Genomic DNA, 18,754 nt, shown 5'->3' on the forward strand with positions numbered 1-18,754 from the left:
CGCTTATGCAGTCTTTCTCAGTTCTTGCTATTTCCTTTCTCCTGCAGCCTGTTCTGAACAGCCTTTGAACCATCTCCCAGCTCTCCCTTTCTGTTGCCTGGTTTCGCTTGCATTTAAGTCTCTTTGTACGGAATGAATTTGCTTCCAAAGCATTCTAAAAAAAAACCCCTGTTGTCTTTCTCTGTGTATATTCTTCTATCCCATTGTGCACTGTTATATGCCCATTATGAAATCTGGCCAAAGGTGAGAATGGACTACAGATCCCCTCCCCCATCACTGGGCTCATGTCCAGGCTAGACAAACAGCAGATCACATGATTAAGCTATTTATGGACAATAAACCACTTGAGACTACAGGTTGGGGATTGCAGGCTTGAATGACCTTCCAGTGTGAGTGTATTGGGGAGGGGGGTATTCTTCTCTAACAGGACTGTTCTATGTGCATGGAGGTTTTGCTTTTTAATATGGGAAAAACATTCAGCCTGCAGATTCTCAGACCCACAGTGGTAAAGTGCAGGCACAGAATACCAGATACTGAGCTGTTTGTTTAGGCCAGGATTGAATGGGGGGAAAACATTTCTTTCTGAAAAAGCCATTGCTTTTGCTGATACTCCATATATTTCTCTTCCTGTTCACTGTAAAATGTACTCTGAAACATTCCAGTTCTTGTCTCACCCCACAGACCACGTGCCCCAAATCTTTTAAAACAATCTCTGTTGGGTTTTTCTCTGCATCCCTCTCCAGTTCAGGGGTTAAAATGGTTTAAGGCAGGGGTAGAAAACCTTTGGTCCTCCAGATTTTGCTGAACTACAACTCCCATCATTGCTGGCCATTTGCCCATGCTTAGTGGGATTGATAGGAGTTGTAGTTCCGCAACATCTGGAGGGCCAAAAGTTTCTCACCCCTGGTTAAAGGAAACCAAGCGAATATGGTGCTTTCAGGCCCAGCAACTGCCGAGGGGTACAGCAGTAAAACTACCTTCTAGATTATGGAGTTGATGATTGATTATGGGAAAAAGCGAGGGAAGAGGAAGAGGGGAACGTTCCGTTCCCTATCTATGAAAAGTTTTCAGTATTTAGACTTTAGAATTCTAAGCATCTGTACGGTCCCTGAATACCCTCCCCGCAAACAGCCACAACCTTGAAACAGACATTTTGCAGAAATATCAGTGTGTCTGTCATCTCTCTGGGTTCAAGGCACAATTTTGCTCTCCAAACCGTTCCCCATTTTCCTTGGTTCATCATGCGAAATGGTTAGCCCTGGGTGTTTTTCATTGGTAATGAACACTGGTAATTGCCATTTGTTTTGTGAATGTGCCAATAAGTTTTAGGGCAAATCTACACTACAAACCTGTATATTGGTTTTATTGCAGTTTTAACTGTCCTGGTTTTCTCTCGAAGAATCCTGGGAGCTGTAATTTTGGTGAAGGTACTGAGAGATTCCTACAGACAGAGCTGTAGTTCCCAGTGTGTCCCGAGGAACTGGAATGACTGTTAAATCAGTTTTAAGTCTGTAGTGTACATGTGCCTTTTGTTAGAAAGCCCAACAGCTTTAAACAGAACTGCAACTCACAGCATCCCTTGAGTGGGAGCCACATCTTGTTTGAAATGGGCAGAAACTAATATTGTAGGATACAGTGGTACCTCGGGTTATATACGCTTCAGGTTACATATGCTTCAGGTTACAGACTCCGCTAACCCAGAAGTAGTGCTTCAGGTTAAGAACTTTGCTTCAGGATGAGAACAGAAATCGGGCTCCGGTGGCAAGGTGGCAGCAGGAGGCCCCATTAGCTAAAGTGATGCTTCAGGTTAAGAACAGACCTCCGGAACGAATTAAGTACTTAACCCGAGGTACCACTGTATTTAGGTTTGAGCTGGAGAATGTGTCCTAGTTTCTATGTTTGCTTATTAAGAGGCTGTGACAAAATTCTAGGTTGATATTGCTTATAGCTTCATTGGAGATTGGCTTCCAAAGAGATGGTGATCTCATTTCTTCCTGCAGGGGCCACTCAAGTCCATGGGGGGTGGGGTGTTCTTTGTAGTCCTCTTTAGATCCCTGCTCTTAAGAGGTCACTCATTATCGCCGCTCTTCCCCATGCAGTGTGTTCAGCTGAAGTCTCCCCTGCAATCTGTGTCAAGAGTAGCAAAATCATCAGCCCAGCTACCCTCATTTAATAGCAAACTCATATCACACGACTTGCTGGGAACCACACTTGGACTCCTCTTTTGGAAGCATAGGAGTGCTGGGTCAGGATGATGACCCAGCTAGCTAAGCGGTCAGTTCTTTGGCAATGAAGCCTTTGGCTGGACCCTGTTGCTAGCCTAGATGCACCATTTGATCTGATCTAGCCATGTTCCTCTTAAGTCCTTACACTTAAAAGCCAGGCAGATGCAGCAGCAGAGAAGTATCTCTGTAGACAATATCAAAGTTGTCATCTCTTGCCTCGGACATCTGACATTGCTCTTCACATCTCCAGCTGAAGTGGCATAAAATACCAGCTTCTTTCTATTGTCTGCCCCTACTGTGTCTCCAAGGTCTCCAAGTGTGCTGCCCAGCAGGTGAGGAGAAGACCCAGGAAGGAACGGGACAGAGGAGCACTGCCTGCCTTTTCTTTGCTTCAGCTGGAGATAAGCAGAATTAGTTTCCTGGCTCTGGCCCCACCTAGTGTCTGTCTCCCTAGACGTCATAATGGGCACACCAGCCTCTACTGCCCTTAACTAGTACAACATGCATCTCCAGAACTTTAAAGCTCCACTTCATAGGTAGCTGTGTTGCTTACCTCTGTGCAAACAGGTAAAAGTCACTGACGTCCTGGTATTGCAGCAGCTTCCTCCTGTTCTTGATCAGGACAGCAATGCAAAGCAGCACTTCAAACGTGATTTCCTCCCGATCTACAGATGTGAAAGGGCCTGGCAGGGGCTCCTCACCTATTGGCAGAGAATATTGTATGCTTTCTCCAAGACTTCTTTTGGATTGTGGACCTAAACTAATTCAGGGAGTTGTTTGGGAGTGAGGCACCAGGGGAACTCAGTGATGGGAGATCTGGGGGTGGGGATGAGTTGTGGAGCAAGGTTGCGTAAAGGGGCTTTTCCTTGATAAAGTCCCCTCTGAGGAAACCAGCAACTCCCTGCTCTCCCATTAGAGCTGAAGCAAAGATTCACACAGATTCAAAATTTCGTAGCACCTTACAATTTGACTCCCTCTTAGAATTTGACTCCCATTTTGATCATTTTCTAATGTTGCCACTGAAATTGTACTGAAGGATGCATTTCACTTGCCAAGACAATCTGAGGCAAGAAAATAAAAATGGTGCCAAAATGGTGACAATTGTAGAAATAAAAACTGTAGATCATCACTTTTTTTTTTTTGAGTGAGTTGGTGGCTTGCAAAAATAAACAAACATTAATTAACTGACCACCTGCTGCCTTTAAATTGTATGCTGAAACCTACTTCCCTGCTTTGTAATAGTTTATCCCAGAAACGTGCTAAGAGGAAATTGGCAAATCCACACTGTGATGAACTCCCGTCCGGAAACCAATGTCCCCACTGTGGAAGGATGTGTGGATTCAGAATTGGCCTCCACAGTCACTTATGGACTCATTGTTAAAACCGTGTTTATGGAAGACAATCTTACTCTGCTACGAGCGATCACCAAAGAAGAAGAAGATCCCAGAAACACCTTTTCCTTCTCCCTAAGACATTTCTGGCCTGGTATAAATGCACAGTGAAAGGAGGCAGAAGAATGCTCACATGGCAGAATGAAGTGCACCGTTCTTGTCCCCAGGTGGAGGAATCACAGTTTATGCTACTGCTGTGCCTCCAGGGACCTACTTCCCAAGAGCACAGGGCTCACCTTCCCTACGAGTCAGCCAGATCCAGGCTCCAAAATTCATCCTCTCAGATTCCAAGGCGCTGATCTCTAGGACCCTCACAGCATCAGAGTGGTCTAGGTCCTTCTGGAAAAGTAGCAGCAGCCACCTGACATAGAGGCACATAGAGCAGGGGTCAGCAACCTTTTTCAGCCGTCCCTCAGACCTTGCGGGGGGCTGGACTATTTTTTTGGGGGGTGTGTGTGAATGAATTCCTATGCCTCACAAATAACCCAGAGATGCATTTTAAATAAAAGTACACATTCTACAGAGGACGAGATGGTTGGACAGTGTTCTCGAAGCTACCAGCATGAGTTTGACCAAACTGCAGGAGGCAGTGGAAGACAGGAGTGCCTGGCATGCTCTGGTCCAGGGGGTCACGAAGAGTCGGTCACGACTAAACAACTAAACAAACAAAACACATTCTACTCTTGTAAAAACACTCTCATTCCCAGACCGTCCATGGGCTGGATTGAGAAGGCGATTGGGCCGCATCCAGCCCCTGGGCCTTAGGTTGCCTACCCCTGAGCTGCAAGGGTTGCAAGAGGTGATGAATAAGGAAAACTGATGGTCTCAGCCTTTCATCTTACACTGACAAAAGACCACTTCTTTACAGACCCCTCTAGCCCATTTCTAGGTCCTTCCTTGGCCTGGGTCAAATCTGATGCAGACCACTAGCACCCTTGGAACACTACGTCCCGCTTAATGTGTGATGTCTCTGAGCATGCACAGTGTGTATTTCTTTTCCCACCAGCCCCAGTAATCAGAGCTAGAAATTAAGAAGCACGTATTGGACAAGTTGACAGCAAGAGTGGAAGGCCTAGTGTAGTATATAGGGAAAGAAACAAACAAACAGATAAAGCTTTGTATTTTAAAGAGGTCTTTGCATGGGTGCTAGCTTCCATCTCTTAGAGACATAGATGCTGATTATGCAAAACTTGTGTCTGCATAATCAATTATTCAGGATGGGCTTAATTTGTATGATTTATGCAGGTCACAAAATCAAGCTCTTGTTGCAGAATTTGGTCACCTCTGCATGCTGGCTGAGAGCCATCCCTTCTGTGGGGATCTCTGCAGTTTGCTCCCTCCTCCTTGTCCAGGGTTTGTAGGGAGGTGGGTTGTTTTTTTTTTACCTGAGGCAAAAGAGCAGCTTGTCACTGGACACGCTCTCGATGTGGTCATACAGTTCTGGGTCCACATGTTTCAGAAGCTCCTCACAGATTTCTGTGCAGGCAGGAGAAAGGTAAAGGTAAAGGGACCCCTGACTGTTAGGTCCAGTTGTGGCCGACTCTGGGGTTGCAGCGCTCATCTTCCTTTACTGGCCAAGGGAGCCGGCATACAGCTTCCAGGTCATGTGGCCAGCATGACTAAGCCACTTCTGGCAAACCAGAGCAGCGCACAGAAACACCGTTTACCTTCCCGCCGGAGTGGTACCTATTTATCTACTTGCACTTTGATGTGCTTTCGAATTGCTAGGTTGGCAGGAGCAGGGACCGCTGAGCAACGGGAGCTCACCCCGTTGCGGGAATTTGAACCACCAACCTTCTGATTGGCAAGCCCAAGGATCAGTGGTTTAACCCACAGCGCCAAAAGAATGCCTCAAATCATGCACTCAACCAACCAACCCCATGTCCCCATGCCATCTTTGCCCTCAACAAACTGCTCTCTGGAGAGGGACAAAACTGGGACAGGTGGTGACAAAGATCCTGATTTGCGAAGGTTGCCAACATGTCAAAAGAGGTGTTCTCACCTGGAGGAAACATTACATGCACATCATGTACAATGCCTGGTAAAATGTCCAAGGCCGGTGGACTTTGCTGGGGTGGGGAGTGGAGTTTCTTTTTCTTCCCCATGACTTGCAAAAGCTGAACAAAGTAGATTCTTTAGCAAATGTATGCCCTTTGGCTTCATTCAGGTTGCAGTGTTTAGCTTTCCTTAGCACAGGATTTTCTTTTTCTTTTTAATTGCGCACAGCTCTGCCTATCAATACCCTCTCTCCTTCAATCTAAGACCTAATACATGATCCCTAGCTAACAGGACCAGTGGTCAGAGATGATGGGAATTTTAGTCCCAAAACATCTGGAGGGCTGAGTTTGCCTATGCCTGACCTAATAAGCATGGTCCAGCAAATAGAAGCCAGGAGACCATATACCTCCTCTCAGTGGCATAGCGTTGGGGGGGGGGGGAGTTGAGAGGGGCAGTTGCCCTGGGTGCATTGGGGGTGCATATGCTTCCCTCTCTCTGTTGGCAGTGGGAGCAGCCTAGGCCCATAGTGAGCAGGCATTGATGGAGAGAGGCGGGCAGGGGGCAACCTCAGCATGGCCTAGCTCGGCTCTCCTCTCCGCAGGCATCAGGATGATTCGTCTGCCAAGAGCCATGTCAGCTGGGCGGGCTTGCCCTGTGCGTGCAGGTAGGTGGTGCAGCATGGTCCTTCTTGGCTCTGGTGGGGGGTTGCTCCATTGTCAGCTTCAGCTTGCCTGCCCGGGATGCCAGCAACCCATGCTACACCACTGCCTCTTCTCTCCCAATGTCCCTTTCCGCTGCTTAGTTAACTGCCCACTCCCATATTTCTTTTTCCCTGGCTGAAGACAGTTAAAATATCTAGAGAGGCCACAGCTAGGTTCTTCACGCATGGTGTGAGCGAGGTTTCTTCCTAATTTTGCAATTTGCATGGCAGATCTGCATTCTAGCAAATGGAACATGGGGTGAGCAATGGTTGTGCCTCTTCCCCTATGCCACATGTATGTTTACCAATTCATATGTTAATTCTAAGGCATTTAAAGGGGGGGCAGTTGCAAAATGACACAGGCAGCATTCAGTTGGCGCTTTCCACAATCCAGATTCCCTGAAAATTTCCTGAACAGTCCATTCCTCCCTAGTGCTTAAACCTGGAGAGGATAATGTATGTTTGCATCAGATGTTGTGGGGAGGTGTTTCTTCCTCTCCCTCCCCGCTCTCTCACGTGTCTTGCGGCGAACACCCATGGTGGTGAAACTCCATGCTGAACGTCTCATGTAGCCCACAAAGCACCAGAAGGCTTCAGTCTCATTTTCCAGGGTCTCCAGAAAGCGGCTGGCAAAATCATTCATGCCCTGGCAATATCCAATGTCTGCAGAGGAGGAAAGAAACCAGCAGCAGTTGGCACCCGGAATTGCCAGCCCACCTTGCAGCTATTCAGGGGGGAAACATGGCGTGTGCAAAGTGTCATGCAATAAAAGGAGTAGCAATAGCTCAAAATATCACAGAATCATGAATCCTCCACTGTTCACAGAGGAGAAAAAGATATACAGTCATACCTCAGGATGAATACGCTTCAGGTTAAGCATTTTTGGGTTGCACTCTGCGGTGACCCGGAAGTAACGGAGCACGTTACTTCTGGCTTTCGCCACTCGCGCATGCGCAGATTCTCAAAATGATGTCACGCGCATGCGCAGAAGCGGTGAAACGCGACCTGTAGACGTGCAGTTGCGTGTTATGTTCACTTCAGGATGTGAACGGGGCTCCGGAATGGATGCCGTTCGCATCCAGAGGTACCACTGTACTTGTGTAGTTGGAATCCCCAAAGATCACAATCTGAGCCCACTCCTGCAATTACCCATTGCTGACTACATCTTTGCATCCCTTTACTCTGAAACAACCCTTTTTACTCTTGCACTGCTTTAAAAGCAGAGAAAGAACCTATTGTTACAGAGGTTGTGAGCCACCCCAACCTCTGCCGAGCGGTAGTAAGATTCCAGGGGGTCCAGGCACATGCCCTGCTATTGTGTTTCTGTTGGGAAAATTGAGGCTAGTGTCATGAAGGAAATGGGGTTTATTTTACACATATTTACACCTAAAGCCTTCAATGGAGGGGTGCAGAACATTCTACCCCAAGAGTGTCTCTCATTGCTCCTCTCATAGCTTCAGCAAGTTGGGGTCCAAAGCAACAGTCAGTCATGGCTCCTGGTTTCTCGGTGCAGCTTCCTCCAGCCAGCAAGCATGGAGTTCAAGGCTTCCTGCAGCCCCTCTCGTGCCTCTGTCCCAGCCTGCCAAGGTGGTTTTGCCCTTCGTGGCCTAAATCCTGTCTACTTCCTCCTGCACCTTTAGATTTCCAAAAGGACACTTTTTCCTGTGACAACATGCTCCTGCCACTTTGGCTACCTGCCAGATCTCCTTTTGCTGTCCACTCCTCAGAGCAAGGGGGAAGGATAGCTTTTTGCATTCCCAAGGGCTGTTAATGGTTTTATCCCTGGCTCCCTTGTTGTTTTTTCATGGCTCTGCACTTAGCTAGCCCAGCCAAGCTGTTTCGCATAAGGCTAGTTCAGGAATTTATTGCGTGGCTCAGTTCTGCAGCTTGTATTCTCCCTTCATGTTCCAAATATTGTCTAAATAAAGCTAAAGGTAAAGGGATCCCTGACCATTAGGTCCAGTTGTGACCGACTCTGGGGTTGCGGCGCTCATCTCGCTTTACTGGCCGAGGGAGCCGGTGTACAGCTTCTGGGTCATGTGGCCAGCATGACTAAGCCACTTCTGATGAATCAGAGCAGTGCACGGAAATGCCGTTTACCTTCCCGCCGGAGCAGTACCTATTTATCTACTTGCACTTGACGTGCTTTCGAACTGCTAGGTTGGCAGGAGCTGGGACTGAGCAACGGGAGCTCACCCCGTCGTGGGGATTTGAACCACCAACCTTCTGATTGGCAAGTCCCAGGCTCTGTGGTTTAACCCACAGTGCCACCTGCATCCCATTGCCTAAATACTACCCTTTATTAATTTCTACACTTCACAGACTCTGGTACGCTAGATCTATGACAGAAGTATGGGATTGGCAAGATTGGTCTGGATGCCATCTTTGGGTCTGCGGTTTTATATTTTCATGATGGGATTCTGTAGAAAGCAAGGGTGCTAAGGTCACATCCATGGCATACATTTAAAGCACCATTTTAACAGCCCTGGCTCCCCCCTGCTCCAAAGAACCCTGCTAGCGTGTGTATGAATACACATGAGCGGTGGACACGCATGTGGGCTTAGACACGTGAGTCTGATGCATACAAAGTGGGTCTAGTGAGCTTTGCACATTCCTTCTTGTGCAAAAATGTACGCACTGTATCTAGCACAGTCTGCACTGCTGGCTGTGGGATGTTTAGCAGAGACCTCCTGAGGGGAAGGTCTGTTCCACCCCTGAACTGCCTTGAGAAAAGCCCTACGCCTCTTTGAGAAACAGTTTGGGTTGAAAAGGACGTGGCAAATTAAAAGCACTATATAAATGATGAATGGCAGGCCTGTAAAGTGTCAGGAATGGATAGAGGGGTGGAGGTGAATGGAGCAGGGAAGCTGGCAGGCAGACATCTGATGCCATCAAGTGAGATTCCTGGAAGTGGGTCGAGTACAGCAGTTTCCTCACCTTGGTGGAAGGCCACGTACGTGACGAGAATTTCCCGGAGGTAAAGCAGATTCACTAGTCCTTCGCGTCTGGGGAGAGAGAGAGAGAGAATAAATCCATACGCGAGGTATTATGGTGGTGGCCCTGATCATGAGTGTACCCCAAATTAGTTCTAAAAAGAGAGGTGAAAGCATCTGGGACAGCTTTGAGTGGCCAGTTCCTTAGATCCATTAGCTGGGATTATTCACTGGCAAGGGAAAGGCACTTGGTACATACTCAGAGGAACGCCCCCCCCCCCCCGCTATTCCTTCACATGTTCCCAGTCAGAGCCCTAGAATAGAAGTCAATTCAATAGTGCAGTAGGAGAGCTGGGGGGGGGGATCACATCTGGCAACCAATGCGCCCCTTTGGTTTCAGATAGTACATGGGTAGCCCAGGACACAAATGTTCACAGCTCTCTAGCACAGGCATAGGCAAACTCAGCCCTCCAGATGTTTTGGGACTTCAACTCCCATCATCCCTAGCTAACAGGCCCAGTGGTCAGGGATAATGGGAATTGTAGTCTCAAAACATCTGGAGGGCCGAGTTTGCCTATGCCTGCTCTAGCGGTTCGGTTGGCTCATTTACCAGAAGTAAGGTAAAGGGACCCCTGACCATTAGGTCCAGTCGCGGATGACTCTGGGGTTGTGGTGCTCATCTCGCTTTACTGGCCGAGGGAGCCGCCGTACAGCTTCCGGGTCATGTGGCCAGCATGACTAAGCCGCTTCTGGAAAACCAGAGCAGCGCATGGAAATGCCGTTTACCTTCCCGACGGAGCGGTACCTATTTATCTACTTGTACTTTGATGTTGCTAGGTTGGCAGGAGCAGGGACTGAGCAGCGGGAGCTCATTCTGGAGGTATATACTTTGTTCTGACCAAACTGTCTGATACCAGAGGTGAAATATATTGGCCTTATTTTCAGCTCTCCTGCCGCACTACTGGATGTATCGACACTGTCAACGACTATTCCTGCTCTTCAAGGAGGCTTGGTGGACAGTAGCAGTGAGAATAGGGATTTCCAATGGAGAATTCTCAACACTAACCAAACTACAATCCCCAGCATTCTTTGGGGGAGGCTACGTTAACACCTGTATATAAACGATAGAGGTTTGGAGGGTAGAGAGTATTCCCCAGTTGCTGCCTCAAAGCTCTGCTGTAGTACAGGAATTACAAAAGATATTCAGGACCAGAGAGGGCAGGAGAAGAATGTAACTGGAAAGGGCTGGATGTGTGATAATGGAAAGCAGGGAGGAATCTAACAGCAGGTACTACAAAAGGATTGGCAAGTCCGCTTGTACAGGGCAATTTGCGTAAAAGGTATATACGTAGGTGTAGCAGGTTCTTCATGGGGATAACCTGAAACCTCAGGTCCAACACAGGAGTGACAATTTCTGATTGGATTTTTCAACTTAAAATTATAATAATAATATTTTTTTAAAAAAACACCCTTCGAAACAGTTCTCTCTGTGTGTGAGAGGGGATTCTAGTTTTGCCTGGAGGAGGGATGCTAGATTAGGGAATGCTTAACCCTTTGCCCTGCCCTGCTTTCCTGATCTAAATCTCACCCACCCACTGGTGCTAACAGCAGTGTCATGGTAGATTTAGACCAGCAAAACATCACAGGAGTGGGAAGGTTTAAAAACTCCTTCTACTAGCGCCATTGCTCTCTGAGCAAAAATCAGAGCTGCTTTTAAGATTAAATGAATAATGAAAAGGAGATGTGATACTGGAGATGGATGATCATATGTTTCTTGGCCGAAAGTTTTCATTTTGAGGTGTGGGGTTCCCCCTCACCCCCCCCCAGATTGTGGGGAGCAGGGCACATTCTAGCTTTTGATGAATGCTGACAGCTTAGTACAGTAATGTGATCTGAGTTTTGGAGAAGTCCTATATGTCAAATTCCTCTGCTTTTACAAGCCAAATATTCCCAGGAAGAAATGTTCTGTGCACTTCTTCCTGAAGGAGAGGGCAGATTTGACCATGTTTGGGTATAATCTGTTGGGGTATTACAATATTTGACTTCAGACCTGCACAATGCCTACCAAACTAAATGAAAACTACCAGGAATGGGCGGCAACTCTCCAGTAGATTTGATTCCTGCCTGCCTGGGTTTGCAAAAATGGATGTATGTATGTGTGAAGACAGGGCCTGGTGAGCTGATTCCAGCTTGTGGGGGAAGCAGTGGTCATAGTTTACACAGGCCTGTACATCATTCAGGAAATCCACCCTTTGAATTTTCAGAATCTGAATTTTCAAAATTTGCTGGAAGTCCCAACTTTTTGTTTTGCCTCGGCTGGGGAGGGCCAGCTTCTCACTGGAAGAATGTCCGGTGTCTGTCCGTCTGGGGTACATCGGCATCAATGTCTTGCAGCGCCTTTTGGAACTGTTGCTCGTTAATGTGCGAGAAGGGCAGGCTATGCTGACGAAAGACAGAATTGCATTGACGTTAGAGTGGGAGACGATAAGGAAGGGCTAGTTAGCACACTGACGCTTGGAAGCATATTTTGTGAGTTCTCAGCTCCACCCCATGTCTGGGAACGGAGTAATTGTGTGCTGGATTAGGCCAAGAGCCAGCCTGGTCCAGGATTCTTTGGCCAGTAGATGCTTCTGAAAACCTTCTCAAGATAGAGCCCTGTACTCTATGGCCATTGTAAAATAGGAGATAAGACATCAGGAGATCTTTTCCTTCCATCAATCGCTTCTCAAGAGTCAAGATCCATTTCCTTGAAAGTGAAAAGCAGCCATGCAGGGTGAGGGTGGATTGGGACAAGAACTCTGGGGTAAGGCGGGGCTTAATTCCTCCTTCTGCTGTTGTTTTCCTGATCTAACTGCCATCCTCCCACCTGCCACCATTTTTCAGATGTGGGAAACATACAGAGTGTAAAGGGACAAAAACACACACAACTCCGCTCCTCCCCCAGTGTCATGGCTCTGAAGTGGTTCATCTCTCCCTACAGCTGCTTTTAGCTAACAAAAACCAATCCTGCAGGACATCCACTCTGTGGATCTTACACTGTCTTGTCATCTGGTTTGGTCCTAAGAGTTAAAAACATGCATGGGAAACACCACATGTAGCACCCATTGCTGGGCTGCACCATTTCAAACTGCAGCCAGGCGTTTAAATGTTTTTCTCCACAAAGAATATAAGAATTACAATGTCTGGAAGAAGATTTGGGGTAAGTCTTTTCTTTGATGCACTGGCTTCGAATGTGCAGGCAGTGGTTTATTTTACACCACCCTTGGTTGAGAATTAAAAGGCAGAGATTTCCAAGTCATTACAATTGCCTTTAAAAAAAAAGAAGGAAGGAAGGGACGTTGGGCCTCAACACCACTTGGAAGAAATGTCCTCTGATGTGGAAGCCTCTAACTCAGTGTTTCTCAGCTGTTTTTGGACTACAGTCCCCATCATCACTGGTCTTGCTAGCTAAGGATGATGGGGATTGTAGTCTGAAAAACGCTGGAGACCCAAGTTTGTGAAACACTAACTCTAGGTGTCCTCTGGCTGGTAATAGTCACTTTGCGGTAACTGGAAAATCTTCACTCTGCATGTGCTTAAAACCTGAGTTTTTTTTTTTTAAAAAAGAAACAGTCTTCCCAGGGTTGTGTCGTCGTCATCATCATCATCATCATCATCATCATCATCATCATCATCATCATATATTTATACCCTGCCCATCTGGCCAGGTTTCCCCAGCCACTCTGGGTTGCTTCCAACAAAATATTAAAATACAGTGGTCTGTTAAACATTAAAAGCTTCCCTAAACAGGAATGCACCGAAAACAAATTTTAGGACTAAGCTTTGCCGAGCTTGAGTTAAATCACGCCTTGCTCACCAGCTCATTACCCTACCCGCCTCAACATCCTTAATTAATGTCTACTTCAAGAAAGTCAATATCTACACCTCATATCTCACCTCATCAAAGATATCTGTAGGAGGACTGGCTGTTTCAGCTTCCCTCCATTGTTCATCATGTCTCTGGATCGCCAAGGAAAGCTCCACTATAGGAGTAAGTGAAGAGTAAACAATGCATCATTTGCCAGGCGTGGTCCCTTTAGGAGGCGGAGCCCTGTTGCTCCACCCAGTGGGAGGGATGAAGCTGGGTCCAAAGCCAGCGGGCATTGGTTGTACTTACAGTCGGAATGAACCTTCATTACGGCAGCCCAGGGGAAGTGCTGTTTCCACGAGCGCTTCATCCACCGATACTGAGAGGACATTTGCTGGTCCAGCTCCTTCCTCTCTTCAGTTGTGGATTTCTCCGGGTACACCCCAAAGAGAAACTTCCAGGTGATCTTTCTCTCACTGGGATGTGTGCCTAAGAAAAGACACACATTACCCTACATTGACACCCCCCCCCCAGTGTAGTAACACCAAACCACAGTTTTAAACGGGTCCCCATCCAGTTGAGATGCCTGATGGATAGCACTGCAGTAGTGGTGGGGCAGAATCAGAGTTGGGGTTAATCTTGCAAGCATGTGTCTAAACCTGAGAAGGGAGAGGATGCAGATTTGCGGGAAGCACAGAAAAAAGTTGCTAGGGGAAAGGGTTAAGCATCCCTCCCCAATACTGCTTTTCAGCTCAAAACTGCTTTCTTCTCCACTTCCTACACAAAAATCCAGGGCTTTAGTACTAATCAAACACCCGGGAAGCTGAATTTAGTGTCCTTTCACCACATTCTCTGTGTGGTCCCCCCACCCCAGTGCTGTGCAAAAATGACCTCCCAAAATTCTCCACTGTGTTTGAAGAAAATGTGGTTTTGGGCTGAAAAAGGTTCCTCACCCCTGGGCTAAAAAGGTGAAGGTAAAGGACCCCTGACAGTTAAGTCCAGTCACAGACGACTCTGGGGTTGCGGCTTTCATCTCGTTTTACAGGCCAAGGGAGCCGGCGTTTGTCCGCAGACAGTTTTTCCTGGTCATGTGGCCAGCATGACTAAGCCTCTTCTGGCGAAACCAGAGCAGCGCACAGAAACGCCGTTTTCCTTCCTGCCAGAGTGGTACCTATTTATCTACTTGAATTTTGGGCATGCTTTCGAATTGCTAGTTTGGCAGGAGCTGGGACCGAGCAACGGGAGCTCACCCCATCGCGGGGATTCGAACTGCCGACCTTCTGATTGGCAAACCCAAGAGGCTCTGTGGTTTAGACCACAGCGCCACCCGCGACCCCTGGGGCTAAAGGATGCCAAAAACAGGCTTCCCCCTTCCTGCCCCCACCGGCATCTCTGCAGTGTAGATTGTATGGCTACCTCTCTCGTAGACCAGCTTGCGCATGCGGAAGACATCCAGCCGCCCATCTTTGTCAAATAAGGTGTAGATCGACTGAGAGGGCAGAGATGTGTTCTCTCTTGTGGAGCGGGAGGGAAATGCTGTGTCATCTTTGTTCTGGTGGTTCTTAGTGGGATCTCTCTGGCTACTGCTTGCTGTCTCTTCTTGGTTCTTGCTGGGGCTTGTTGTGAGCTCAGCAGAACTTATGTGTTGGCTTCTTGAGACCAGGAAAGGAAAAGTAGAACATTTCAGATTTTTTTAGACTCCATTTCTGTAGGCGATCTGCTGATTCTTAGGATGAACTTAGCTGTACAGTGGTACCTCGGGTTACATACGCTTCAGGTTACATACACTTCAGGTTACAGACTCCGCTAACCCAGAAATAGTACCTCAGGATGAGAACAGAAATCGCGCGGCGGCAGCAGGAGGCCCCATTAGCTAAAGTAGTGCTTCAGGTTAAGAACAATTTCAGGTTAAGAACAGACCTCCGGAACGAATTAAGTACTTAACCCCAGGTACCACTGTAGTACAAAATGAAGAACTGAAACATCATGCAAATTTGAAAACTGGCTAGCCCATTCTCCAGACTGAAATGTTGTGGCATTTATATGTTTTCTCAAATGGTAATGTTGTGTGGGAGGTGCTTGACAACTTTCTTCTGCCTCTAAAGTTCACAAATCAAACTGCATCCACAAGAGGGGATTTTGTGATATATAAAATAGAAATCATAAGATGTACAACCACATTTCAGTCAGTAAGGTTTGAAAATTCCTTATACAGTCGTACCTTGGAAGTCGAACGGAATCCGTTCTGGAAGTCCGTTGGACTTCCTAAATGTTTGGAAATGAAAGCGCGGCTTCTGATTGGCTGCAGGAAGCTCCTGCAGCCAATTGGAAGCCGTGGAAACTGCGCTGGACATTTGGCTTCTGAAAATCGTTTGAAAACTGGAACTCTCACTTCTGGGGTTTGGTCGTTCGGGAGCCGATTTGTTCAGGAGCCAAGGCGTTTGAGATCCAAGGTACAACTGTATATTTATTTTCTGTATTTTGAATTGTCATGTACCTTGATAGGAACCGAAGAAACTATGAAGTTGAGTTTCTTTATACTAGACTCCTTATTTTGTACCCTCCTGTGTTTTGTTTTTTTGCTGAAACACATTTAAATTTCCTTCCTGCCTCATCAAGGACTAGACATCTATTTTAAAAGCTGAAATTATTGGAACTTTATCAAAAGTGACTTAGGATTTACTCAGTGTCTCCTCTTTGTGTCCTGCCATATGAACATCATCCATACAATCACAGCTGTGATTCACCATCTCCTTCTTCCCCCATTTTCTTCCTTGCAGAAGCTCTGACCTTGCATAGGATTCCAGACATGGGAACAGGGCCTTCAGGATACGATAACTGGCAGCCGTTTGAAGTAACCATTGGGTCTGATCTTCTGCAAACTGCAACAGGATTGCAATGGTCTCTCTGTGGGGCATAAGCATTTGGTTAGCTCTGATCATCAGAGACAGGGATAAGGAGCCATGTGGAAGCTGGCAGGAGCAATTCATGAATGAGAGAAGCTAGACGACAGAGAGCAAGTTTTGAGGTGACAGCATAGGAATATAAAAACAGCCGTGCAAGTTTGGACCAAAGGTCTGTATGTAACCCACAGTCGCCAGCCAGACGCTTTCAAGAGTCCTGTAATTAGAGCAGTAACTGGTGGTTGAAGGCACATTCCATCTGAAGATGGTGCCTCAAACGCTCTGGCTATCTGCTTGCAGGCTTCCCAGTTGGCCACAGTGGAGACTGGGATGCTGGACCACATGGTCCCTTGGCCTGATCCAGCAGGCTTTCCTTATGCTCTTATGGCAAAGCCATATCTTCCATTCATATCTCTAACTCCCTTTTGAAGCCATTGCAGATGGTGGCCACCAGCTGCCGCCAACACATCTTGTAGCACTGAGTTCCATAAGTTAATAGCACAATGAGTATAAATAAAAGTACCTTTTTTGTCTCCCAGTTTCAGAGGTTGACTCTGAGTTTCTGGCATTATAACTTACCGGATGGCTCGTAACCAGCTCCCGAGGAGCTGAGACACAAGACCTTTGGGCTCTGCGACCTTCATCCCCTGCCTCCCGGCGCCATAGGCATGGGGGCTATTCATGGATATAGATGCACATGGCCCAGGATGCTCTCCTTGCCTGTTTACCTGCCTGCCTGGGCACCTCTGCCTGCTGACGGCATTGTGGAACCCCTGTGACCTCATAATGGCTCTTTGTGCTGCTAGACCAGTGATGGCCAAACTTGGCCCTCCAGCTGTTTTGGGACTACAACTCCCACCATCCCTAGCTAACAGGAGCAGTGCTCAGGGATGATGGGAATTGTAGTCCCAAAACAGCTGGAGGGCCAAGTTTGGCCATCACTGTGCTAGACTCTGGACTCAGCTATATTGGCAAAGATAAAGCGCGTAACAGTATACGCATTGTTTATGCATTCTAATGCTGTGTAGTTCCATTTTTGCTAACCCGATTTCCCATACAAAGTTTGCAATGCATTTAACGGAAACTTATTTGATCCAACCTCTGTAGCCTTTCCACTTGCCCTGTTTTATAGCCGCCTGACCAAGCTTCTCGCTTGCAACTGCCTTGTTTCGTTTAAAGGGAGATGAAAAGGAGGCAAAGGGAGGAGGTGAAAGGGTTGGAGTGCGCTGGGACAAAGAGGGATCTGGGAATTGGCTAACAGAGAGACATGAGTGAGGAAACTCAGGCCCTCCAAATGTTGAACTACAACTCGACATCAGCTCCAGCATGTATGGCCAATGGCCAGGGATGATGGTGTATGGGCAGTCTTTCTGGAAAATAATTGTAATTTCAAGGAGTTAATTGATCTAGCATGGTCATCTCTTCCTGCCTCTGTTTACTTCCCCTCTCTATCTCTTGTTAAAATTCTTTGATGGCTGAGAGCAGCCTTTAATGTATAATCTGCAGGAAGGAAGATGCAGTAGTGATAGGTCCTTTCTGACCTTCTTTGATGTAGAAGCATTGGGAAGAGGGTGATTAATGAATGACCTGCACATAGGCAGTTGAGCAAGCCATACAGACTAGCTATCAATAATCTATAAATCAGATGGTTTTTGGGCAGAGTGCTCGAACCTCGTGCACAGACTATCGGCCGCGGGGCTATTCAAAAACTGAGGCTACCTGGGGGAGTCACTTCACCACTTCTTGAGGGCTTCCCAGTGGCAGATTGAAGGGTTGCTTGGTAATGTATATATTGCTTGCTGTTTAGAATAAAATCATTAATCTTCTCACTCACTTGTGTTTGGGCGTTGTAGTTCAGCAGCATCTGGAGGGCCAAAGGTTCCCCATACCCAATCTAGGGCAAAGGTAGCCCAGATTTTAGTGGCTCAACCTTGACTGACTAGTCCCACAATGCTTCAGAGAGGTGGGGGCAACTGGATTGTGATGCTGTAGCCTATGCTGCAGTTGCTCTGTTCACAATAGGCCATTCCAGCAAGTCATCTTGAGCCCATGTGCACAACTGCCCTGTTTGTCATCCCAGGGCTCCAGTGGCGTAGCGTGGGTTGTCAGCACCCGGGGCAAGGCAAGTAATTTGCGCCCCCTAACCCGTGGATTTGCGCCCCCTAACCCATGGATTTGCGCCCCCTAACCCATGGATTTGCGCCCCCTAACCCTAACCCCCAGATGTTGCGCCCGGTGCGGCCGGCCCCCCCTGCACCCCCCACGCTACGCCACTGCAGGGCTCTGCTTATGCTTATAGCAGGTGCTTGCTGTGGTGAACATCAGGAGAGGTTTTGCCAGTCACCACAGGGCTCTTCATTATAAAGGTAAAGGGACCCCTGACCATTAGGTCCAGTCGTGGCCAACTCTGGGGTTGCACGCTCATCTCGCTTTATTGGCCAAGGGAGCCGGCGTACAGCTTCCGGGTCATGTGGCCAGCATGACTAAGCCACTTCTGGCGAACCAGAGCAGTGCACGGAAACGCCGTTTACCTTCCCGCCGGACCTATTTATCTACTTGCACTTTGACGTCCTTTTGAACTGCTAGGTTGGGAGGAGCTGGGACCGAGCAACGGGAGCTCACCCCGTCGCAGGGATTCGAACTGCTGACCTTCTGATCGGCAAGCCCTAGGCTCTGTGGTTTAACCCACAGCGCCACCCGCGTCCCTACCTCTTCATTATAGGGCGAGCCTAATGTAGGATAAGTTTCAAAACACAC

General features: G+C 47.6%; 1 protein-coding gene and 1 long non-coding RNA gene across 2 annotated transcripts; one reads left to right on the forward strand and one right to left on the reverse strand.

Annotated features, from left to right (window-relative positions):
- Window positions 1–1,152: 1,152 nt before the first annotated feature.
- On the forward strand, window positions 1,153–2,147 carry LOC309334641. The gene is made up of 2 exons (XR_014153219.1): window positions 1,153–1,638; window positions 1,866–2,147. It is a non-coding gene; the product is annotated as an uncharacterized lncRNA (long non-coding RNA).
- On the reverse strand, window positions 1,926–16,767 carry LOC309334563 (uncharacterized protein). Its single transcript, XM_081848942.1, has 12 exons — window positions 16,577–16,767; window positions 15,885–16,001; window positions 14,511–14,746; window positions 13,404–13,583; window positions 13,184–13,269; window positions 11,586–11,689; window positions 9,252–9,319; window positions 6,831–6,977; window positions 5,002–5,092; window positions 3,853–3,977; window positions 2,779–2,926; window positions 1,926–2,127 (listed from the first exon to the last, which is right to left on the reverse strand). Exons 1-12 carry the CDS (start codon window positions 16,678–16,680, stop codon window positions 2,076–2,078), a joined length of 1,458 nt encoding a protein of 485 aa, XP_081705068.1. The 5' UTR covers window positions 16,681–16,767; the 3' UTR covers window positions 1,926–2,075.
- Window positions 16,768–18,754: the final 1,987 nt, after the last annotated feature.

The sequence above is a fragment of the Podarcis erhardii genome (genome assembly GCF_964252035.2).
Source record: "Podarcis erhardii genome assembly, chromosome: 2".
NCBI lineage: Eukaryota > Metazoa > Chordata > Lepidosauria > Squamata > Lacertidae > Podarcis > Podarcis erhardii.

Bases quoted from the DNA above. Each gene is read 5' to 3' on its own strand.
- LOC309334563 (XM_081848942.1), bottom strand. From the start codon at position 16,680: ATGAATAGCCCCCATGCCTATGGCGCCGGGAGGCAGGGGATGAAGGTC. The intron at 3,978-5,001 runs GTAAAAAAAAAA...CCTCTATGTCAG, and splicing joins AAGCTGCTCTTTTGCCTCAG to GTGGCTGCTGCTACTTTTCC. The intron at 2,927-3,852 runs GTGAGCCCTGTG...CTCTGCCAATAG, and splicing joins CTGGCTGACTCGTAGGGAAG to GTGAGGAGCCCCTGCCAGGC.